Source organism: Panthera tigris, chromosome D4, assembly GCF_018350195.1.
Source record: "Panthera tigris isolate Pti1 chromosome D4, P.tigris_Pti1_mat1.1, whole genome shotgun sequence".
In the NCBI taxonomy this organism is placed as follows: Eukaryota; Metazoa; Chordata; class Mammalia; order Carnivora; family Felidae; genus Panthera; species Panthera tigris.
Genome location: NC_056672.1, coordinates 24,572,809 through 24,594,395, shown reverse-complemented (window position 1 = coordinate 24,594,395; position 21,587 = coordinate 24,572,809). Strand labels below are relative to the sequence as shown.

The following is a 21,587-nucleotide window of genomic DNA, read 5'->3' as shown; positions in this document are numbered from 1 at the left end:
CATATTCCTGGGGTAGCCATACCAGGGCCTCATGCCACTTTCGGGGGGAGGGGGGTTCGTCCTCGGTCCAATAATCCTCTCCCGTGGTGGAATCCTCCCTGCGGGTGTAGGTCAGGCTCGCCCTCCACCGCCCCCCCACCCCGCATTCGGGTCCCTGGGGGCGAGAAGAGCTGGGCGCTGTCGGGCGCGTGGGGGAGCCAGGGCAGGGACGAGCGTGACCAGGAGCCAGAGCGATCGCGGCCAGAGAGGGAGGAGGCGGCCAGGCCCAGCCTGACGCAGCGGCGGCGGCGGCGAAGCAGGCCACTGCCAGGGCACTCGGGCCACCGGCGCCAACCTTCCCCGCCTCCTCCTCCCGCGGCTCCCCGCGCGTGGGAGTGAGTGCGTTGCGCGCCCGCCCAGGGTCACGGGCCCGGGGCATCCTCTGCACGCTAGCCCGGGCGGAGGGAGGCGCAGGAGCGCGCGCGACGGGCGGAGGCGGGGAAAGGAGCCGGCGAGGCGGAGGCGAGGGAGGGGAGGGGAGGAGGGACCCGCCCGCCGCGCCCCGGCCGCCGGGCATGTGTGGCCGCAGGCGCCCGTCGCCGCCGCTGTCCCAGGGCTGAACCGCACCCGGGTGTCCGGGACGGTGTGTGCGCGAGTGTGTCTGTCCGCGCGGGCGAGCGCCACGCCGGCCCCGAGCCTCCCGCTCGCTCCCCCGGGCCGCGGTGCATGTTCGCCTCTTGCCACTGTGTGCCGAGAGGCAGGAGGACCATGAAAATGATCCACTTTCGGAGCTCCAGCATCAAATCGCTCAGCCAGGAGATGAAATGCACCATCCGGCTGCTGGACGACTCGGAGATCTCCTGCCACATCCAGGTGCGGGCTGCCCCTGACGAGGGCGCGGGGGCCTCTGCGGGTGGGCGTGCGCCGGCACGGGGGAGGAACCCGCGCGAGGGCCTGCTGGAAAGCCAGATTTCTCTTTCCCCGCCCTGTGAGACTGGGATGGGGCGCGTTATCCGCGCTGGGGCCCCTTCCCTGGCGTGCAAGCTGCGCGCACGTCTCGCTGCGCCTAGGCTGGGGGCGCCGGGCAGCTGCTCCCTGAAAGAGACTAACCCCTCTGTCCCTTACCACGCCACGAAATGGGAGCTCAGAGAGCCGAGAGGGACACCTGCGTGTCGCCCATTCTTTCTTCCCTTCCTCCACGTGGCGAAGGCATGCACCAGCTCGGGTTCACTCATTTCTCTCGGGCTCCCAGGCTCCGGAGGTGCCTCAGCCCTAGGGACCCACTTTCACTCCTTGCCGCCCTCCTACCGATGGCCTATACTTCTCCGCGTGGGGCAGCGGGGAAGTTTCCCGGGAGTGAGAGCGGCTGGACCCACCTAGGCTCCAGCCTTGAGGGATGGGGCGCGCGCTACGCGGATTCCCCAAAAAGAATCATGAAATCCGTGTGTTTCAGAGAAAGGAAAAGGGCTGTGAGACTCTCAGAGAGGGAGCCTTGCAGGACTTGGGTCCGGGGAAGAAGCGCCCCTTGGAATATTGGTGGACAGTGCTCCTTCCCAAGTTGGAGAAGCAAGAGTTCTTTGGGCGAAGGTAGCTTTCCTGGCAGCCTCATTCTCGGGTAGTAAGTGCTTTTGAGCTTGCAGGAGATGTAGTGTGAGCTGCAAGGGTGTGTGCGTGTGCGTGTGTGTGTGTGTGCGCGCGCGCGCACACACACACGCACGCACACTTTCGGTGAGCGTATATGTAGGCAAACGTGTGCCCTCTCCTTTGACCCACTAGGTGCGCACAATCTGGAAAGGTCGTGTCAAGGCTCAGCACGATTAGCTTCTGACTTTTAAGTCTGTTTGCTTATTTATCTCGGGGATTTCCTCTCTCTCCTACCTGAGTTTTGAGGCTCCAGGACTGAGCTGTTATTTTAAATACAGACCACACTACCGAGTTCCGTTGGGAGATGAATGGGGGCAGCGTCTCTCAGCGGCAGGAATAGGTCTCTGGCTGTGTTAACCCCTAAATGAATGAGTGAATGAATGAATGAAAGGTTTTTCCCGTTTATTTGTTTGTTTGCCAGTGGGAGTTTGTGACACAGAGACAGTGGCAACTAATTTGCAAGCTGACAGCGGGACAAGTTTCAAGGCAGGAATGTGGTGCCCCATGATCTCCCAGGAGAGTAGGCTCCTAGTGAATTTTCTGGAGGATCTTGAATTTCATTCTGAGCTAAGCAGTGCTGCTAAACTTAATAATAAAAGGATTAGCAGGTTAGGCAGTTTTTTTTCCTGCCTCAGGGTTGCACAGAAACCTTTGGCATGTACTGTTTTGTGATCCAGAGATAGTTGTTTGAGCACTTTGCTTTAGGTCCTAGAATGGATGTACAGAAACTTTAACCCACATTGAATATGTAAATATTAGAGGGGCGAGCAGCAGAGTGGAGATGTTGAGCTCTCCTCTGCTCTCAGTCCTCTGTGTGCACAGTCCTGTTCCACTTGGAGTTGACACCACTGGGTTTTATCTCCTTTGGGACTTAGTCTTCCTCAGAATAGATAAGTAGTCCCCAAAGGACATGTATTTGTTGCCTGGTGTCCTGGGAAACAATAAATGGTAGCAGGTCTAATAATAGTTTGGAAAGTTAAGAGTCTGTATGGCCCAACCCATGCCAAAGAGGTTAATGTGCTATATTCCAAAATGTTGACTTTGGAATTGCTTAAAAGTCAAATGTTTCATTTTGTGGCACATCTTTTTCTGCTCCTTCTGCCTGCAAATGGTGATTATTATTTAACCAATTGAAATGAATTAAAGATCCTATACTGATAGTTTTGGACCTTCTGCCTTCCTAGACTTTTTCAAGTCCAGGAATTGAAATTGCCCTTCTGGGTACAGGGTCACAGAGAACTTTCCATTTGTTTAAAGTTAGAACAAAATGGTATTTTGAAAAAAGAACTATTGGAGTTATTAGTACATGCCCTAGGGAATCCATCCCTTCATCTTTCCTGGCTTGCCTTTCCCCTCTGTTCCAGGGAATCGCAAAGATAAAGAAGGATGTGCACTGTCACATTCATCCTCCCTCCAAAATCTGCACAACATATGAGTTATGAAGGTTTTTGTTTTTGTTTTTGTTTTTGCAAAACAACAGCTTTTAATTATTCTTTTCCAAAGTAGATAATTGGAGTGCTTATTGACAAGGAAAACTTTCAAAGAAACAACCTAATGGCCCCAGTGTCAGCTGCCTGGTATCTGTTCCAGGGGAGCTGCTGAAAGTCACTTGCTCTGTCTCTTTCCACGGAGTTTAGGATGTTGTCCCATCACGTCATTAGGGTATGACTGTTTAGGGCTGGGGAAGAGGAATTCCAAGTGGACAGGGAGCAAAAAGAGAGTGTAAGGCACCAGACGGAGGCCTGGGGAAAGGAAGGAGTTGCCGAATACTCCCTACTAGGCTTTTCCCACTGAGCCAATCCTTGAAGTCTGGACAGTGTAGAAGGACATGAGTTAACTCTTACCTCTTTTATTCAGTCTTTCTGCTTCTAGCAGAGTGGAGTCCTAGCTAGCCACCTCCCCCATTGTATCCACTTCCTCCCCCCACCCCCCCAGATGCTGGCATGGTTATTCATAACTCCTTCTAATGAACTTGTCATTTTTCAATACTGACTTTTATTGAGTAAAATGTAGACTTTTCACATGATACACTCTTTAGCAAAGCCTGGTAAACATGGTTGATGTCATTGGAATTGGCTGGGGACTTTGATTTGTGTTTGAACAGAAACTCTAACATAGTGCTTAACACACATTAGGCACTCGATAAATATTTATAAATGTAGATTGAATAATTTCCTTCGTAGATTGTTAAATTCGCAGGGTAGGAACATTTTGTTGAGGTTGTTGTTGTTCATTAAGGATTCCCCAATACCTGAAGGAGTACCTCGCATATAATTGTGTTCGATAAACACTTGTTGATTGAATGAACACCCAGTATTTAATCTAGCTCATTACCTATCAGCATGACAGGAGCGTGACAACACTGGATTGGGAGATACATGGTTTAATTATGTTACCAACCAGTTTGGTGACAAGGAGCAAGTCACTTGACATTTGTAGTCAGTGTTTCCTCTTTTGTGAAATAAGGGAGTTGGGTTAGATGGACGGTTCCAATTTAATAAGTTTGGTTTAATCATTACCTAGACCAGTTGCACTGGAGTGGAACACTATTATTAACAAAGGGATTGGATACACTTCATCTCATGATTTTCTTCTCTCCCTTTTATTGATGTTATTGTGTTATTGAGTATCACCTCAGTTTTATAGATAATGGAAAAAGAGGCCTATAGAGATTATGCTATTTGGGTTACCAGGCAACGAAGTAGCTTAGAACCCAGGTTGTTGGACTAAAAATGCAGAGCTCTTCCTTCTCTGTAGCTGCCTCTTGAGACTTGAGAGTTAGGGTGCTTTTGGCTGCAAGTGAGAGAGTGGCCAAGTTGAAGTGGATTAAATAATAAGTACACTAAGTGTCTTCTGTAATGAGAAATCCAGAGGTAGGGCAGTTGCAGAGTTGTCTGGTGGTTCTGCATGGACCCGGGTGCTTTCGGTCTTTCCACTCTGTCATCCTCAGCACATCAGCTCTGTTGCTTAGAGTGGTCATTATCATAAGGTGGCTGCGGGCATTGTGGATGTGATGTGGATGTGTCAGGCACTACCGTATCCGCGATATAAGAGGTGGTACTTCCTCGTGCATTTCTTTTTATCACAGAAGAAGACCTTTCCTAGAGGCCCCCCTCAGTCTTCCTGTCAGATCTTGTTGGCCAGGACTGGATCATACACCCATGCCCTAGCTTCAAAAGAGTCTAGGAACATGTGTGTCTGGTAGCTTCGCTCTTCACTCTCTATAGTGGGAGGTGGGCTTTGACCTTATGGAAGCAATGGAGAAGTGCGTGTGTGTGTGTGTGGGGGGTACTCGCACGTGCATGTCTGTGGTCTTTCTGAGGCAGGGAGAGCTGTTGCGTCTTTCAGAATTGGTCAGATTGAGTTGCAATTATTGTTACAATAAAATTGTCAGAAGAGTTTAATGAGCTGTTATGTAAGCCATGGCTTACTAGAGGTAACCTTTGTATGATCATATTCCAGAATAGGAAAAATTGTTGGATTGTCCTTTGTTGCTTGTGTTGTTAAATGGCACTTCAGTCCTTACTGAACTGGTGGGTTCTGGGCAGCTCCGAGTCATCTAATGTCGCAGAGGCACAGCTGGCAGAGCTCTACTCTTGTTGAAGTGGCCATATGGCGAAGAGGCTGAGAGCTTATGTTCTGGAGTACTACTTGCTTGGGTTGGAACCCTGGCTCGACCACTGCCTAGCCAGGTGACTTTGGGCAAGTCACTTTCCCAATTTGGGTCTCAGTTTGCTCATCTGTAAAGTGGGGATAACAATAGCAGAGACCGCATGGGCTTGTTGTAATGCTTGGTACCTGGCCCCTAGTAAGAGCTGAAAAAATACTGACTGTTATTATTATTATGTGAAGCTATAGTCGAGGTAATTCTAAGTAGTGGGGAGACTTTAGCTTAGGCTTTAATGTCTTTAAGCCTAAATTCCATCATTTTATGATTATGCAAGACCTTAAACAGGTCCCTATGCCTCCTGTTGTCCATCTGTGAAATAGGCACAATAATTCTTTGTTGCCAGCCTCCCTTCATTGGGTTGTTGAGGTGACGTATATGAGAGCATGTTGTAAAGGTTAAAACATCACCCAAATGTAGAACACTATTCTAATTAATTTATCTGGGGGGAAAAAAGAGAGTAGTTTATTCCTTTTTTTCTTAGCTGTTGGAACAGGAACTGGATGATCGCATGCAAACATTCACATATGCTGAATATCAGGCCCCGCGATGGTCCTGGTGATGAAATCCAAGCTAGGTCCAATCGATAGCCACACCTCTTCTGATAATAAGGACACTCCAACACTTTTCTCTATCAGACTCATCTAGAATGCCATTAAGAGTCCACTGAAAATCAGACACAAAAGGAAGAGAAGGGGGAGGCACTTTGTGAAATACTGTGGCCCCGCTCTGACGTTTTTAAGCCTAGATTATATGGGCCAGCTCTTTATATTAAGTATGTTGTGAATAAAAAAGTAATGTTATTTCAATGGTCTGCTAAGATCTTATCTCTTGATGTCCTCAAAGCAAAGGCAAAGTGTATTGACTGCAGAGTGAATGTAATATCGTTGGCTCCACATCATTTGGACAGTATATCAGCTGGGTGCTTGTAACGACATCTAACAAATTCTAATTCAAACTGACTTTAACATTAAGGACACTTGCTGGATCATATATCCAGAAGTCTTGAGTTAAGGGCTTCATTCAAGGATGATCCTGCCTTCTTTTTAATTTTTTTTAGATGTTTATTTATTTTGAGAGAAAGAGATAGAGAGTGAGCAGGGGAGAAGCAGAGAATCCCAAGCAGGCTCTGCAATGCCAGCTCAGAGCCTGATGTGGCACTTGAACTCATAAACCGTGAGATCATGACCTGAGTGGAAATCAAGAGTTGGACATTTAATCCCCTGAGCCACCCAGGCGCCCCCCATCCTGCCTTTTGTAAGGCTTTATCCTCATACTGGCAGGGAATGGTTATGGTAGTGTCAGTTCTCACCTTCTCGTGGGACACCCTCCAGAGGCAGAGAGAAACGACTTCCAACCCAGCATTCCAAGCAAAAGTCCTGCAGCCACGCCCATCCCTGTCACATGCCCATCCCTGAACCACTGACTGTAGTCAGTGGGAGGGAATGTGCTTATTAGCTTAAGGTGAGCAGAACCTGACCCTGGGACTCAGCATGGAGTCAACTTCCCTCCTGCTGGTGGCCTGTATGGTGGGGGTGGGTCAATACCTAAAAATCAAGGCTCTCTTGAGAAGGGGGTAGAAAGAGGGGGAGATAGCCGCTAGGAAGATAACCCATAATACCCACACTAGATATTTTGTCTGGGTCAGTGGTTCTCAAATTGTGCCCTGGGGACCCCTGGACGTCCCTCAGATCCTTTCAGGGCATCTTCGAGGTTCAAACTATTTTCAAAGTAATACTAAAATGTAGTTTTACATTTCCTTGGGGAATAGTTTTATTGAGATGTAATTCACATACTTAAATCTTCCTACTTAAAGTATACGGTTTTAATATCTTCACAGAACTGTGCATCTATCACCACAATCAATTTTGAAACTTTTTCACCACCCCCAGAAGAAACCCAGTGCCTTTTAGCAGTCATACCCTCCTTTTCCCCTGACCCTTCCAGCCCTAGGAAACCACTCATCTACTTTCTGTCTCTGTAGATTTGTCTGCTGTGGGCGTTTGATAAAAAAAAAAAAATGGAAACATACAATATGTGGGCTTTTGTGCCTGGCTTCTAAGCATGTTTTCAAGGTTCATCCACGTTGTAGCACATATCAGTGCTTCTTCCCTTTTTATTGCTGAATAATATTCCAGTGTGTGGCTAGACCAGTTCATCAGCTGGTGAAAATTTGGGCTATTTCCACTTTTTGGCTGTTACAAATAATGTTGCAGTGAACATTACTGCAAACATTTCTGTGTGGATACACCTTCATTTCTTTTGGGCATATGCCTGGGAATGAAATTACTGGCTGGGTCTATGTTTAACTTTTTGAAGACTGCCGAACTGTTTTCTCAAGGAGCCCCACCGCTTTACATCCCCATCAGCTCTGTACAAGGGTTTCAATTTCTCCACATCCTTGCCAACACTTTTTATTATTTGTCTGTTTGGTTATAGCCACCTTAGTGGGTGTGAGGTGGTATTCTTACTGTGGTTTTGATTTGCATTTCCTTGATGGCTAATGATGTTGAGTATCTTTTCATGTGCCAGTGGGCCATGTGTATATCTTTTTTGGAGAACTATTTGGATTCTTTGCCCATTTTTAAGTTGGATTGTCTTATTATTGAGTTGTAAGAGTTCTTTATATGTTCTGGATACTTATATAATACATGACTTGTAAATATTTTTCCTGTTCTGTGGGTTGTCTTCTTACTTTATTTATTTTCTTTTTCTTTTTAAGAGAGAGAGATAGAGCATGTGAGTGGGGGAAAGGGGCAAAAGGAGAGAGAGAGAGAGAGAGAATCTTTTTTTCTTAAATGTTTATTTTTGAGAGAGAGAGAGACAGAGCACAAGTGGGGGAGGGGCAGGGAGAGAAGGAGACACAGAATCCAAAGCAGGCTGAGCTGTCAGCAAGGCCCGACACAGGGCTCGAACTCACAGATGCCGAGATCATGACCTGAGCCAAAATCAAGAGTCAAATACTTAACTAACTGACCCACCCAGGCGCCCCAAAAGAATTTACTTTCTTGATGGTGTCAGAAGTTTTTCAACTTTGATTAACTCCAACTTTCTTTTTCCTTTTGTTGCTTGTATTTTTGATGTCATGGCTAGGAAGCTATTTCATAATCCAGGGTCATGAAGGCTTCTGCCTATGTTTTTTTAAATAGTTTTAGAGTTTTACCTTTAGGTTTTGGATTCATTATTGTATTAATATATAATTTATACACAACACAATTTACCAATTTAAAGTGTACATTTCAGTGGATTTTAGTGTATTCAAAAGGTTGTACAATCATTACTACTGTCTGTTTCCAGAAGACTTTCATCATCCCCCAAATAAACCTGTACCCATTAACAGCCTGAGAGTGTTCTGGTTCCCATTCCACTGTACGGAGAGAGGGTTTTCCCCCATACATCCAACACCACCTACACATGCAATTCAATTCCATTTTGACACTGTCTACCTGGAGATAACATCACATCCTACAGGCTCAGTCCCATAAGACCGCCCCCACTTCAGAGGCCAGTCACGAGTCCAGGCTGTCACCTAGGCTTCTGATTGACTGGTTGTAGATCAGAGGTTCCCACAACCTCCTCGAGTTTGATTAGTTTGCTGGAGCGGCTCCCAGAACCCAGAAAAACATTCTATTTACTAGATCACTAGTTTATTAGAAAAGGCTGTAACAGCCAGATGGAAGAGACGCATAGAGCAAGGTGCAGGGGGAAGGGTATGGAGCTTCCATATCCTCTCCAAGGAGTAGCGATCTCCTGAAAGCTCTCAGAATTCTGTCCTTTTGGGTTTTTATGGAGGCTTCATTACATAGGCACGATTGATTAAATCATTGACCATTGGTGGTTGAACTCAATTTCCAGCTCCTCTCCCCTCCCTGGAGGTCTGGGCAGTGGGATTGCAAGTTCCAACCCTCTCTAAACACCCGGTTCTCCTGGCAACCAGCCCCCATCCACAGGGGATTTCCAAAAGTCACCTCATTAACATAACAAAAGATACTTTTATTGCTCACGTCACTTAGGAAATTACAAGGGTTTTAGGAGCTCTGTGCCAGAAATGAGGACAAAGACAAAATATATATTTCTTATTATAATTCACAGTAGCACACAGCTACTCCTCATCTTTGATCCAGTTAGAGTTAACTTCTGTATAGGGTGTAAAATAGGGGTCCAACTTTATTCTTACGCATGTGAATATTCAGCTATCCCAGCACCGTTGTTTGAAAAAACGATTTTCTTCCCCATTGAATTGTCTTGTCATCCTTGTTGAGATGTTGTTTGCTTTTTCCACTCTCGTTCTCTCATAAGTGTGCAGTGGAGTTTTCTAGAGGCTGTATGATATGTGCTATGGAAACACATTAAATGCAGAAGCAGATGTGAGAATCCAGCTGTCTTTTATTGAGCCAGACATTAAAGATTTTTGCAAAAATGTAAAACAATGCTACTTTTCTCATTAAATTAGTTATTTTGTAAATACAAGTTATTTTTCATAAAATGTGCAACTTTTGGTAACGTGCAGTGGGTTTATTATTCTTGCATGACTCAAAATATTCACTATTCAAAAAAATTCTCAGGAAATTGATATATCCAACCCAAATAAAAATTCTAGGGATCCTTCATAGTGTACAGGAGTTTTGAGACCAACAAGCTTAAGAACTATAGGTTTTGGTGCCTCTGAATTTACTGAACTTATTGAAATATTAAAAAAAAAAACAAATAAATCAAAATGGAACTCCCAGTGTATCGTGGACCTCCAGAAGATTCCTGACAAGTTACAGGTATTTGAAATGATAGCAACTAAATAAAAACACCCATTGTATACATGGAAAATGTGTATATGTGTATTTGGAATTCTTACTAGTAACTATGTACTTTTGTGTGTGTGTGTGTGTGTGTGTGTGTGTGTGCGCACGCGTGTGTGCTTGTGCGTGTGTAGCAATGTTAAGAGAAGGACAAAACTAGATTCCACTGGAATAAGCATTTCCCAAATGAACTTGCTCTCCAGCTGAATCTTCAGTTTTCAACTGTAATAATTAGATAAAGCCACGTCTTACTTTGAGACCCCTCTTCTGACTGGAAAGGGTACAGCAACAATGGGTTAACAGTTTAAAATGTAAACCACTTGAATGAAGTCACTTGAATTAGTCACTTGAACTCTTAAGTTCTACTTCTTTTTCTAAGTAGGCATTTTGGGAAAACTTAAAAATTGCAGGAATGGAGGGGGTGCCTGGGTGGCTCAAGCGGTTAAGCATCCAACTTTGGCTCAGGTCATGATCTCACGGTTCATGAGTTCGAGCCCCAAATTGGGCTCTCTGCTGTCAGCACAGAGCCTGCTTCAGATCCTCTGTCTCCCTCTCTCTTTGCCCCTCCCCTACTTGTTCTTTCTCTCTCTCAAAATAAATAAACTTAAAAAAATTGCATGAATAGAAATATCAGAGTTTGCCCTGCAGAGAATCCAATATGAGGTTCACGTGCATGAGTGATAGGCATGTGGTATATATAGCCCAGTTTCTCCTTATTTCCACTTTGTGTGATGAAGGATTCATGTTGCTTCTATGAAGTAGCAGAGAGCCAGACCTGGAGTCTAGAAATGGGGAAAAGTAGGATTATGGTCAGGAATTGTTAGGGCAGGTTTTGTGAGTGAGAGTTGAACTTAATTCAGGCCCAAAAGAGTTGGTGTTCAGCTCTTGGGAGGGAAGTGTAAATGCTTCTTAGTCTCTGATAATTCATGTGGCTCCTCTGTGCTCTTGTTAAGATGCATATGCTGATCTAGGAGGTCCTGGAGCCCCTGGGTGGCTCAGCAGATTAAGCGTCTGACTCTTGGGTTCGGCTCAGATCATGATCTCACAGTGCATGAGTTCGAGCCCTGAGTTAGGCTTCGTGGTGACGGAGTGTGGAGCCTGCTTGGGATTGGCTCTATCTTTCCCTCTCTCTCTGCTCTTCCCCAACCCTCTCAGAATAAATAAAACAAACAAACAAACAAACAAAACTCATCTACGAAGTCCTGCAGAAGGCCCTGGAATTCAGCATCTCCAACAAGCTTCCAGCATTCTAACAAGCTGCTGTTACCGGTCTGTGGAATGGTACGGAGTTAGGGGAATTTATCTGTCTCATAATGAAATTCTTATTTTTATTTTTTATTTTTATCTAGAGAGAGACAGAGCATGAGTGAGGGAGGGGCAGAGAGAGAGGGAGACATAGAATCTGAAGCAGGCTCCAGGCTCTGAGCTGTCAGCACAGCGCCCAACGCAGGGCTGGAACTCATGAACTGTGAGATCGTGACCTGAGCCGAAGTCAGATGCGTAACTGACTGAGCCGCCCAGGTGCCCCTCATAATGAAATTCTTCATTTCCTTGAGTGTGGGGACTTTTTGGCTTTTATCTCCCTTGATAACCTCTCACCCGGCACATTTCCCTTAGTAGATGTTCAGTGAATGTTTGAGTAAGTGAATGAATGGATAAAGGAATCCATCCAGGTGTGTGTATCATGACAGATTGAAATACTGATGTGACACTGATGCTGGCTGGCCTGATTCCTTTCGATTCCCAGCTGCAGCCGAATAACGAGATTGTTTTTTAAGCAGGATTTCCTATGATGGCCAATCTGATGAAGCGTTGAGCACATGGGGGCGCAGGGTTAATAAGAGACTTCTTGTCTCTCTGGGCCACACTTCCTGCTCTTGCTTTCCTGTATCCTGGACTCTCAGTGGCATTGCAGAGGAACTCTGGCAACTTCTTGGCACAAACAAATCATTGTATGTCAGCCAGCAGTGCCTGGAAGCTCCCTGGGGCAGAGGGGACCCAGCTGTCCTCACTTGCAGAAGTGATCCCAGGGGACAGTGACCCTGGAGGACAGTGAAAAATGCATTCGAGGTGTAACATAGGCTCTGAAGCTGTTTGTTTTGGTTGCTTTCCCTGAAGGTTTAGGAGAGAAGTGAGATGATAACTTAAAAAAAAAAAATGAAGTTTGGGGCGCCTGGGTGGCTCAGTCGGTTAAGCCTCCGACTTCGGCTCAGGTCGTGATCTCACGGGCTCGTGAGTTCAAGCCCCACGTTGGGCTCTGTGCTGACAACTCAGAGCCTGGAGCCTGCTTCAGATTCTGCGCTCTCTCTGCCCCTCCCCTGCTCGTGCTCTGTCTCTCTCTCAAGAATATATAAACATTAAAAAAAAAATGAAGCTTAGTCTAAGAGGAAAGAGCAATTGTGTAGATCGAACAATTATATTTTTACAAGTGAATTAGTGAAGTGTTTTGAAATAACATCAATCTTATTTGATAAGCATTTCAAATATATCTTCTGTATGCTGAGTACAGAGCGGGTAACTAGACATAAAAAGAAAAAAGAAACAGCCTTCAAGAAGCTCCCAGTCATTTGGGGGAAGAGAGACAAGATAATGGTACAAGGACAAAATGACAGCTGTAGTGACAGGTATATGGAGATGAAGAACCAAGAGGAGGCATCTGTATCAGACTGAGGCATCAGTAAGTATTTCTGGTATAGATGGATCTTGATTAATAATTAAAGGACAAGTGGAAATCAATTATTTGAAGAAGGAGAAAAAGGCATTTCAAGTAAGGTGAGCCTTTGCTTGATATAAAACCCGGAGCGTGAAACCACATGATCAGATGTAGACATGAAGGAAGGGAGAATCCGGGATTCAGTCCCACGTGGTTTGTTTCCGTAACAAAGGTAATGGCCATGCCCTGCCCCCCTCACTGCCCCCCCCCCCAGGAAAGAGAGAAATGGCCACATAATTTGGGGGCCCATTGCAAAGTGAAAACATGGAGCCCTTTGTTAAAAAATTAAGAATTTCAAGAATGCAGCAGTCGACTTTTAAACCAAGTGTGGGGCCCTTCTAAGCATGGGTCATGCACCCATAAAATTGGCCCTGAGAAGATGAGGAGGAGGAGGAGATGATGAGTTTCATTTTGGGCTCTTAACCTTGAGGAGCCTGTAGGGTATCTGAGTGGAGAATTCCCAGTAGACAGTTGGAAATAAGCAAAGTCAGCAGAGAGGTCTGGTGTGGAGACACAGATAAGGGAGTCCTTTAGTGTGCACACAAGTGGTGATAGAAACCATGGAAGTGTGAAGTGAAACCATCAGGATGGGTCTTTTCTGTCTATCTTTCTGTTGGGGGCATCCTCGTAGATCAAACCAATGGATTATGAGCTCTGGAATTCTTCCCAAGAATGCTTGACCGCTTTTCTTTTGTGAGGCAACTTGGACCAGAATAGGGGCTTCTCCGTTTTCTCCTGCAAGCATGACAGCCAGATCAGAGTTACCAGTGGAAAAGCATTTTTCTGCTCTTCATCCTCATTTCCTTGCTTGGACTAGCAAATGAAAAAAGTCTTCTCTCAGCTTGAAGGTTCTGTGTTACAAAGCATCGGATTTTCACTCCAGGGAAGTCACCCTTTGAGACAGTGTCACGAACGTTAAACAGATAATACATCTTAAAATCCTACCAGCTTGGTACAAAAGGAAAGTAAACATGTTGTATGAAGAGCAGCTTTGCGAGTTATGCTGTAATACTTTATCTATTATTTAATATTAATTTATACCTCCTATATCTCCTATAGCAAATTTTGTTTTCTACTTAGTTCCCAGGGAATTATTGTGACTATTAATTAAAATAAATTCGAGTTCTGTGTAATTGCTCCAAGAAATAATCTAATATCGGTAACAGAAGGACAAGATTGTAGATGCACAATAGAGTTTTGTCTGAATATATACGCTAAAGTTTGAAGCGTGATTATTCTATAGCAGGGGAAAGCAATTAGTATGTTAACAGATTAAGGTTTGGTTTATTATCTCTCCCCTCAGAGGTGTAATTTGTTGCTTTAAGGCATGAGGGCTTGCTGGTAAACATTGGCCTGGAAAGGATCGACTGAACCAGGATCTTCATACACAAACTAAAAATTCAAACACAATATCATTTACTAATGGACTGGTAATAAAATTAAGCAGTCTTGGGGCACCTGGGTGGCTCATTCGGGTCAAGCTTCCAACTTCAGCTCAGGTCATGATCTCACAGTCCGTGAGTTTGAGCCCCGCATCGGGCTCTGTGCCGACAGCTCAGAGCCTGGAGCCTGCTTCAGATTCCCTGTCTCCCTCTCTCTCTCTGCCCCTCCCCTGCTCATGCTCTGTCTCTCTCTGTCTCAGAAATAAATAAAAACACTTACAAAAATAAAAAAAATAAAATTAAGCAGTCTTAAAATATTAATAGAAGAGAGGCCGAAGACCTCATTAATAAGTTGGCTAATAATTCTTCCTTGATGTTACTAGCCGATGTTATTTTGGGGGATGGTCTCTATACATAGTGCTGCTCATTGTTCTGAAAATAATTCTAGTCCTTGTGATCTGTGTCTGTATGTAGGTGTTGTCTACAGTGTTACGGTGGTGTTGGGTATTTATTGTTCTTTGTTTAGTAGCATCCTTTCTCTACCCTCATCTGCCTCTTGATATCCTTGAGTAGTATGTTAATGATGTGCATTAGCTAGTTGATTAAATTGAATCTCAGTCTCAGAGAGGTGATGTGATTTCCCTAAGGTCACATATTTAGCAAAAGTAGGATGGGGTCTGGTGTGTTGAGTTTTAGGTTTGCTCCTACTCTGCTTAAATACTACATTATTTTGTGTTTGAATCTTCTTTGGTAGCCTAAATGCTGCAATTCTTTTTCACTGGCAACTTTTCTAATAGCAGAAGGGAGAAGCCATACACTGACCACATCTCTGGGTAAAGACAGCATATTGAAATTTTATTTTATTATTTACTTATTTATTTTGAGAGAGAGAGAGAGAGAGAGAGAGAGAGGAAGTGCAAGTGGGGGAGGGTCAGAGAAAGAGAGAGAGAGAGGGAAAGAGAGAGAATCCCAAGCAGGCTCCACCCTGTCAGTACAGAGCCTGATGTTGGGCTCCAACTCATGAACCATGAGATTGTGACCTGAGCCGAAGTTGGCCTCTTAACTGAGCCACCCTGGCACCCCTGCATGTTGACATTTTAGCACTGTCATCTGAAGGGGCACCTGGGTGGCTCAGTTGGTTAAGGACCCAACTTCGGCTAAGGTCATGATCTCACAGTTCGTGGGTTCGAGCCCCACATCCAGCTCTGCATTGACAGCATGGAGCTGCTTGGGATTCTCTCTCTCTGTCCCTTCCCCTTTCTCGCTTGCACACGCTCTCTCTCTCTCTCAGAATAAATAAATAAACATAAAAAAAAAGAACTGTCATCTGAGGACACAATTTTAGTTCTTCTCTACTTTCTTTTCGTCAACATGTGGTTCGGTGTATATCCACGTGAAAAGTGCGATCAACTTATCGTGTATTTATGAATATTTTGCTGTGTCACATAACTAGATAGTTGAAAGACACCTCCCTTTTTCTTTACTTGTTTGGCTTGGCATAAACTTTGCTTGCACTTTGAAATTTCAGATTAACTCCTAAGAAATTGAAAGGAAAAAAAAAAGAGGAAGGATGATGTTGCTAGAATTTTCTTTCTGTCCTGTATGGTAATTTAGCTTGTAGCTTTGAGATTGACTCTGGAAGTTGAACTCTTAGCAATCTCAGACCATGGTATTTAGAGGACTTCTGGAAGCATATGAAAACCAAACGTTTGTTAGTTAGGCCCTTGCCACATCCTTGTCAGGCTCTCTTTGTTTTGCAAGCTTAGACAGAAGAATAATAAAATCCCTGGAGTCAGGGATGGAAGAAACACTCAGTACCACCTGGAGCCTTATCAAGGAGAACTTCACCTCTTGTGTTCCCAAACCTCAAGGGAGATGTACTTACGCGGAGCGGTGTCATGGCGCAGGGGGTGGAAGGGACACCTTGAACGGCACCTTTTGTCTCCGGGTTTGGAGACATAATTTCTCCACCAGGTTGTAGGTGGCACCTTCTTGGTTCAATGCTGAATAAAAGAAAAAAAAAAAAAGGAAAAGTTATACAGTAATTCAAGGGCAGCCGTAAAGTCTGAGTTTGCAGCGCCAGCAGCAGTGTGGTAATTTGAGAAGAGCAAATTAGAAGAACAAAGCAGATTTTAATCATATGCCACAGAGAGGAAGGTGGTTTAGGTTTATCTCCAAATTGCACCTCCATTAGAGAAAGGGAGGGTTTTAAAGCTATTATCCAATATTTATTGTTAAAGATTTCTTTCTTCTTTCTCCCCAGTCTTTCTTTAGTACACTCACTGGGTGGGGAATGCCAGCCTTTGTATTGAGCGGTTGTTAAATATAAAACATTTTTCTGGTATTACTGGAAATGGAGGGGGAGAAAGAGAAAGGTTGAGGGAGAGATATTGATTTTGAGATTCAAGGTCTTTATCTTTTAGAAGATTTTGGTCTGAAGGTAAAATTGAATATTAAGAAAGTGTCTCCTCACATCTTTCCATCTATCCATCCATCCATCCATCCATCCAACAAACATTTATTGAGCACCTCTGTTAAGGACTGGTCTGAGGATTAGAGATACAGAGATAAAGAAAAATATGGTCCTTTGCTGTCTAGTGGAGAAGATGCACACATAAACAGATTCAAGGTGCTAATACTATGATAGAAGGGCACCAGAGCATTGTTGGAGCAAATAGAGCAGCCAACAGTAGAGCCGAAGTGTGGCTTGGGGGAGGGTTTATCCCTCCTTTAATCTCTGGTTGCTCTCCTCCAAAGTCACTGCTCCTCAAAAGGATGTTCTTTAAATGGATCACTGATGTTTTCTCACTCACATTTACTTGTAAATAAGAACATCTTTAAGAACTTTGCTCTTCTTGGGGCGTCTGGGTGGCTCAGTTGGTTGAGTGTCCGACTTCGCTCAGGTCCTGATCTCATGGGCTCGTGAGTTCATGCCCCACGTCAGGCTCTGTGCTGACAGCTCAGAGCCTGGAGCCTGCTTCGGATTCTGTGTCTCCCTATCTGCCCCTCCTCTGCTTGTGCTGTCTCTCTCAAAAATAAATAAATGTTAAAAAAATCATATTATGAACTTTGCTCTTCTTGCAAATATCTCAGCAAAAATTGTGCCTTGCTATATAATGTGATTTTAAGAGAAGTTACAAACTCGCTTGCCTGCTTCCTACTAGATTTTCACCCACAAAGTGTCTCCTATATAGAAATTCTGGAGTAGCCCCTGGGGCTACTAATCTAGCCCGAGAAGAACAGGGAAGATTTTCTGGAGATGATGTCTCAAGTGAGTTTTAAAGAAAAGGTAAGTATTGTTTGGCCAGTAAATCAGGGGAGTCTATACAGAGGTGTAGAGCTGGGCAAAGAAGGGCGTTCTAGCAGAAGGCTGAGTGTAGGCAAAGGCATTGTGTTTGTGGGAAGCTAAAAGAAATGCATTATGATTTTATATATCAACAGAGAGTTCTATACTACGCAGTGGAGAGTTGGCAATTACCTGCTCAGACTACGTAGACAATAGAGTGGACAGTTGGAGTCTAGAAAACAATATGACTACTGTTTACTAGGGAATTACTACTATTACTAGGGAATAATTAAGATAACCCCATTGAAGCATGGTTTGCATGGGCCAAAATGACGTGGAAAATTGGTTTGCAGCTGAGCTACGCTTCCAGAGCTAGAGGTAAGATACATTGGGTGTTTTATCTTTGGCTTTGAATGCCTCAGTGCTTCTTGGAAAACACCACCATGAGGAACACTGGAGTTTTCGAGTTCTTAGTGAAGGTTTTAAACTTTTATGTGTCGTTGGGGGTGGTGATGGTTCCATGACCTTCAGTGAGCCCATTGATGAAGCAAGTCTTTCTTAATTAGAGATCAGGGAACTGACAGACCTTTCCAAGGCAACTCACTCCATTAACTTGTTGGGATAGTTCCGAGCCCAAGCAGGGAGGGCCTGACGGAAATCATTGTGGGGGCTCCAGGAAGTAGATGTTGAACAGCTGCAGGAAGTAAGTGTTGAATGGAAATGAGATGACTTGAAAAAGGCCTCCTTGTATACTTTAGACAAGCACTGTCCAGTAGAACTTTTGTGATGGTGAAGCTGTTTTATATCTGTGCCGTCCAACTTGGTAGCCACTAGCCGAAAGTGGCTGTTGAGCTCATATAATGTGACATACGTGCCTGAGGAACTGAACTCCAATGTTATTTAATTTTAATTCGTTACCAATCCAAATTTAAATAGGTACCTGTGCTGGTGGTTATCACACAGCACAGCGTTAGCATCTTAGCGGTGGTTAACTCTGGGAGGAGAGAGGCGTGGAGAGCCAAGTTTGGGGAGTAGCACAGGAAAACAGTCTTGTTCTTCTCTACATTCTTCTGTATCATTGAAACTTTTGATAAGCACGTGTTGTTTGCTTTTGTAATTTTCAAAGCGTGGGACATTTTGAGGAAGATGTGGACTTTTATTCTCCAAGAGGACTTAGAAAATGGGAAAGGACTTTAGATTTTTTAGTCCAATGCCTGTATCTTTCTCAGGAGCATCTGAAATCCAGGGAAGACAAGGTATTTGAATGCTGAGTAACTGGCTGGGACCCAGGCATCCAGACATCCATTTTCATTGTTCTTTTGACTTCACGATAAGGCATTATTTATGTGAGCCTGGTCTGTGTTGCCATGTTTTTTTTTCTGTACCTAGAAAGGTGTGACATATAATTACTTAAGTTCAAATTCCACTGTTGATTCCTGGTATACAGGAAAGAGGTTGACTTTTCTATATTAACCTTGCTTTTCTGTTGATGTTTGCAGATTTTCTACATGGACAATCACGTCATCTGTGAACAAGGACAATTTTATTACTTCCTTCCTAACTTGTACAACTTTTCTTTTCTTTTGTTGCCTTTTTGCCTTAGCAAGAACTTCCAGTACGGTGTTGAAAAGGAGTTGGTGAAAGGGAACATCCTTGCCTTGTTCCTGATCTTAGTGGGAAAACTTTGAGTTTCTCACCATTGACTGTGATGTTAGCTGTAGGGTATTTTTTTGATAGATTTTTAAAATCAAGTTTAATCAAGCCTAGTTTACTTAGTGGGTTTTTTTTTTTAAATGGGTATTGGATATTGTTCAAATGTTTTTGCTGCATTTAGTGGTAGGATCATGTAATTTTTATTTTTTCATTTCTTTCTTTCTTTCTTTCTTTCTTTCTTTCTTTCTTTCTTTCTTTCTTTCTTTCTTTCTTTCTTTCTTTCTTTCCTTATAGAGGGTGCAAGTGAGCGAGGGGCAGAGAGAGAGAAAATCCCAGAAGGGGCAGAAGGAGAGAGAGAGAGAGAGAGAGAGAGAGATGAAGAGACAGAGAGAGAAAGAGAGAAAGAGAAGTGGGGCTCACCTGAAGTGGGCCTTGTGTTCACCTGAAACAGGCTCACCAGATGTGGACTCGAACTCACGAACAGTGAGATCATGACCTAGCTGAAGTCAAATGCTTAACGACTGAGGCACCCAGGCGCTCAATTTTTCTTTTTTTAGTTTATTGTTGTGATGGATTACATTAATCATTTTTGAATGTTGAACCTGCCTTGTGTGCCTGGGATGACTCCCACTTGGTTGTGATGTATAATTCTTTTTATACATTGTTGGATCATCCAGTGATTTAGACAAAGGAAATTAACTGCTAAAACTTGAAATTATTGATAAATAAATAGCACTCCTCAAGTCAGCAATTTTCCTCCCATCATTTATTTTGGAGATATTATATTTTATCTTTAATAATTACTATAGAACACAGTGATGGTTCAAATAATACAAAAGATTACCCAATGAAAAAGAAATCCTCCTATACCTTACTTCAAATGTATTCCTCAGAGGTCATTATTCTCCACAGATTGTTTTGGTGCATCTTTCCAGAATTTTGTGTTTCCTTTCAGAAAATGATTATCAACCACCTTTTATTAGGGAGTAACAACAACCTCATCGGGGTGTAGTTTGTATGGGCCACATGACCTAGAGAATTGTTTTAGAGGGCTAAGTTGGCTACACTTCTAGAACTAGAGGTAAGTCATGTTGGGTTTTTTTGTCTCAGGGTCTGAATGCTTCGGAAGCGGTGGATCCCACTTTATGTTTCTCTGAGCTCCTTCATTCTCTTTGGTGGGCTTGTGCGTGTGCACTGGATGATAGACAGTCACGTCTGGGGTTGGAGTGTCCTCACCTCTTCCTCCATCATGTCATTTTTGTTTCTTCCTCTGCTGTGTGACTGGAATAAATGCTCTTCCCCCTTCTCTGCTCACCCTCCCTGTCCTGAAGACTTAGGATGTCTTCAAAGAGGACCTTTCCTCCCAAGGGCCCTGTTTAAAATTCTACTCCCTCAGTGATGTGTGAAGAACAGTCAGAGATGTTGAAAGACATCTGACATGTGACATTCCTTTCAGGGAATAGTGACTTACTTAGATCCCAGAGGACCCAGGATACTGAGGGGCAAGAAGAAAGGAGGCCTGGCGTCTTGGAGGAGGAGAGCAGAAAGGGAAAAGATTTGCTCAGGTAGTGTGTGAGTGTGACTTGCAATGAGGGTATTGGTTGCATATATGACCTTGGTAGACCCTGTGCTCATTTTTGCTGGAAGGCTTTGAAAGATTTTTCCAGTGAATCCATTGATTAGCCAGTAAGCTTTTAATAAACCAACACAATTTTAATGCCCCATCACACATACTAGCTGAACCTTCTCTCTAAAGTGACACTCCAAATCACATTGCTCCTGGTCACATTTTTTTATAGCACATATGGCTGTTTATTAACTTGTTCATTGCTTTGGGGACCTGTTGGCTGTTGTCTCCTCCCCACTAAACTGGTAGCTTTGTTGAGGGCAGGGGTGCTCCTGCATCTCAATGTGTAGAACCTGCCCAGTGCCTGGGACATTATAGGTGCTCAGTACAAATATTGGTTAGCTAAAAGATTAAATAAATGAATACACTTTACCAAATCATAATGACTGTGATCACTACCGTTTGTTGAGCACTTACTGTGTGCCAACTCCCTGGCCAAGCACCTTTTATCTCATTTAATCCCTATTTAAAGGTTAGGAAGATGAGCCACGGAGATGCATCCTGTCCCAAATCACACAGCCCAAGTGGTGGGCTGGGATTTGAACCCTGGTCTGCCCAAGACCAGCAAGTTCAGTAAAGAAGGTGTAATCCCTAGAGATGTCAACCTTGGGCAGTAGCTTCAGGAAGGGGGATCTGCCAAAGAAGGAGGTTTCTGCCTTCCAGATGGGTGTCGGGTGGTGGCTAGTAGACCAGGCACCTGCTCTTCAGGAATTTAGATGGAGACACCCACACAGGCTGCCGACACGGTTCTCCAGAGTGGGTTTATGCCTCATGTGGATTCTGGCTAGATGTTCTGAGCAGTCGTGAATTATTTAGGCCCTGAAGCAGAAACCTCAATGCTTC

The 21,587-nt window shown here is 44.2% G+C and overlaps 1 protein-coding gene across 2 annotated transcripts in view; it reads left to right on the top strand.

Moving 5' to 3' along the window:
• The first annotated feature begins 534 nt into the window (after positions 1-534).
• The window catches only part of FRMD3 (FERM domain containing 3), a 310,702-nt gene continuing 289,649 nt past the window's right edge, over positions 535-21,587 (top strand). For both annotated transcript variants that reach the window (XM_042964448.1, XM_042964447.1), the window contains exon 1: positions 535-852. In XM_042964448.1, coding sequence (XP_042820382.1) covers positions 706-852 — 147 coding nt within the window. In that variant the 5' untranslated portion in view covers positions 535-705. The remainder of the gene's footprint in view (positions 853-21,587) is intronic.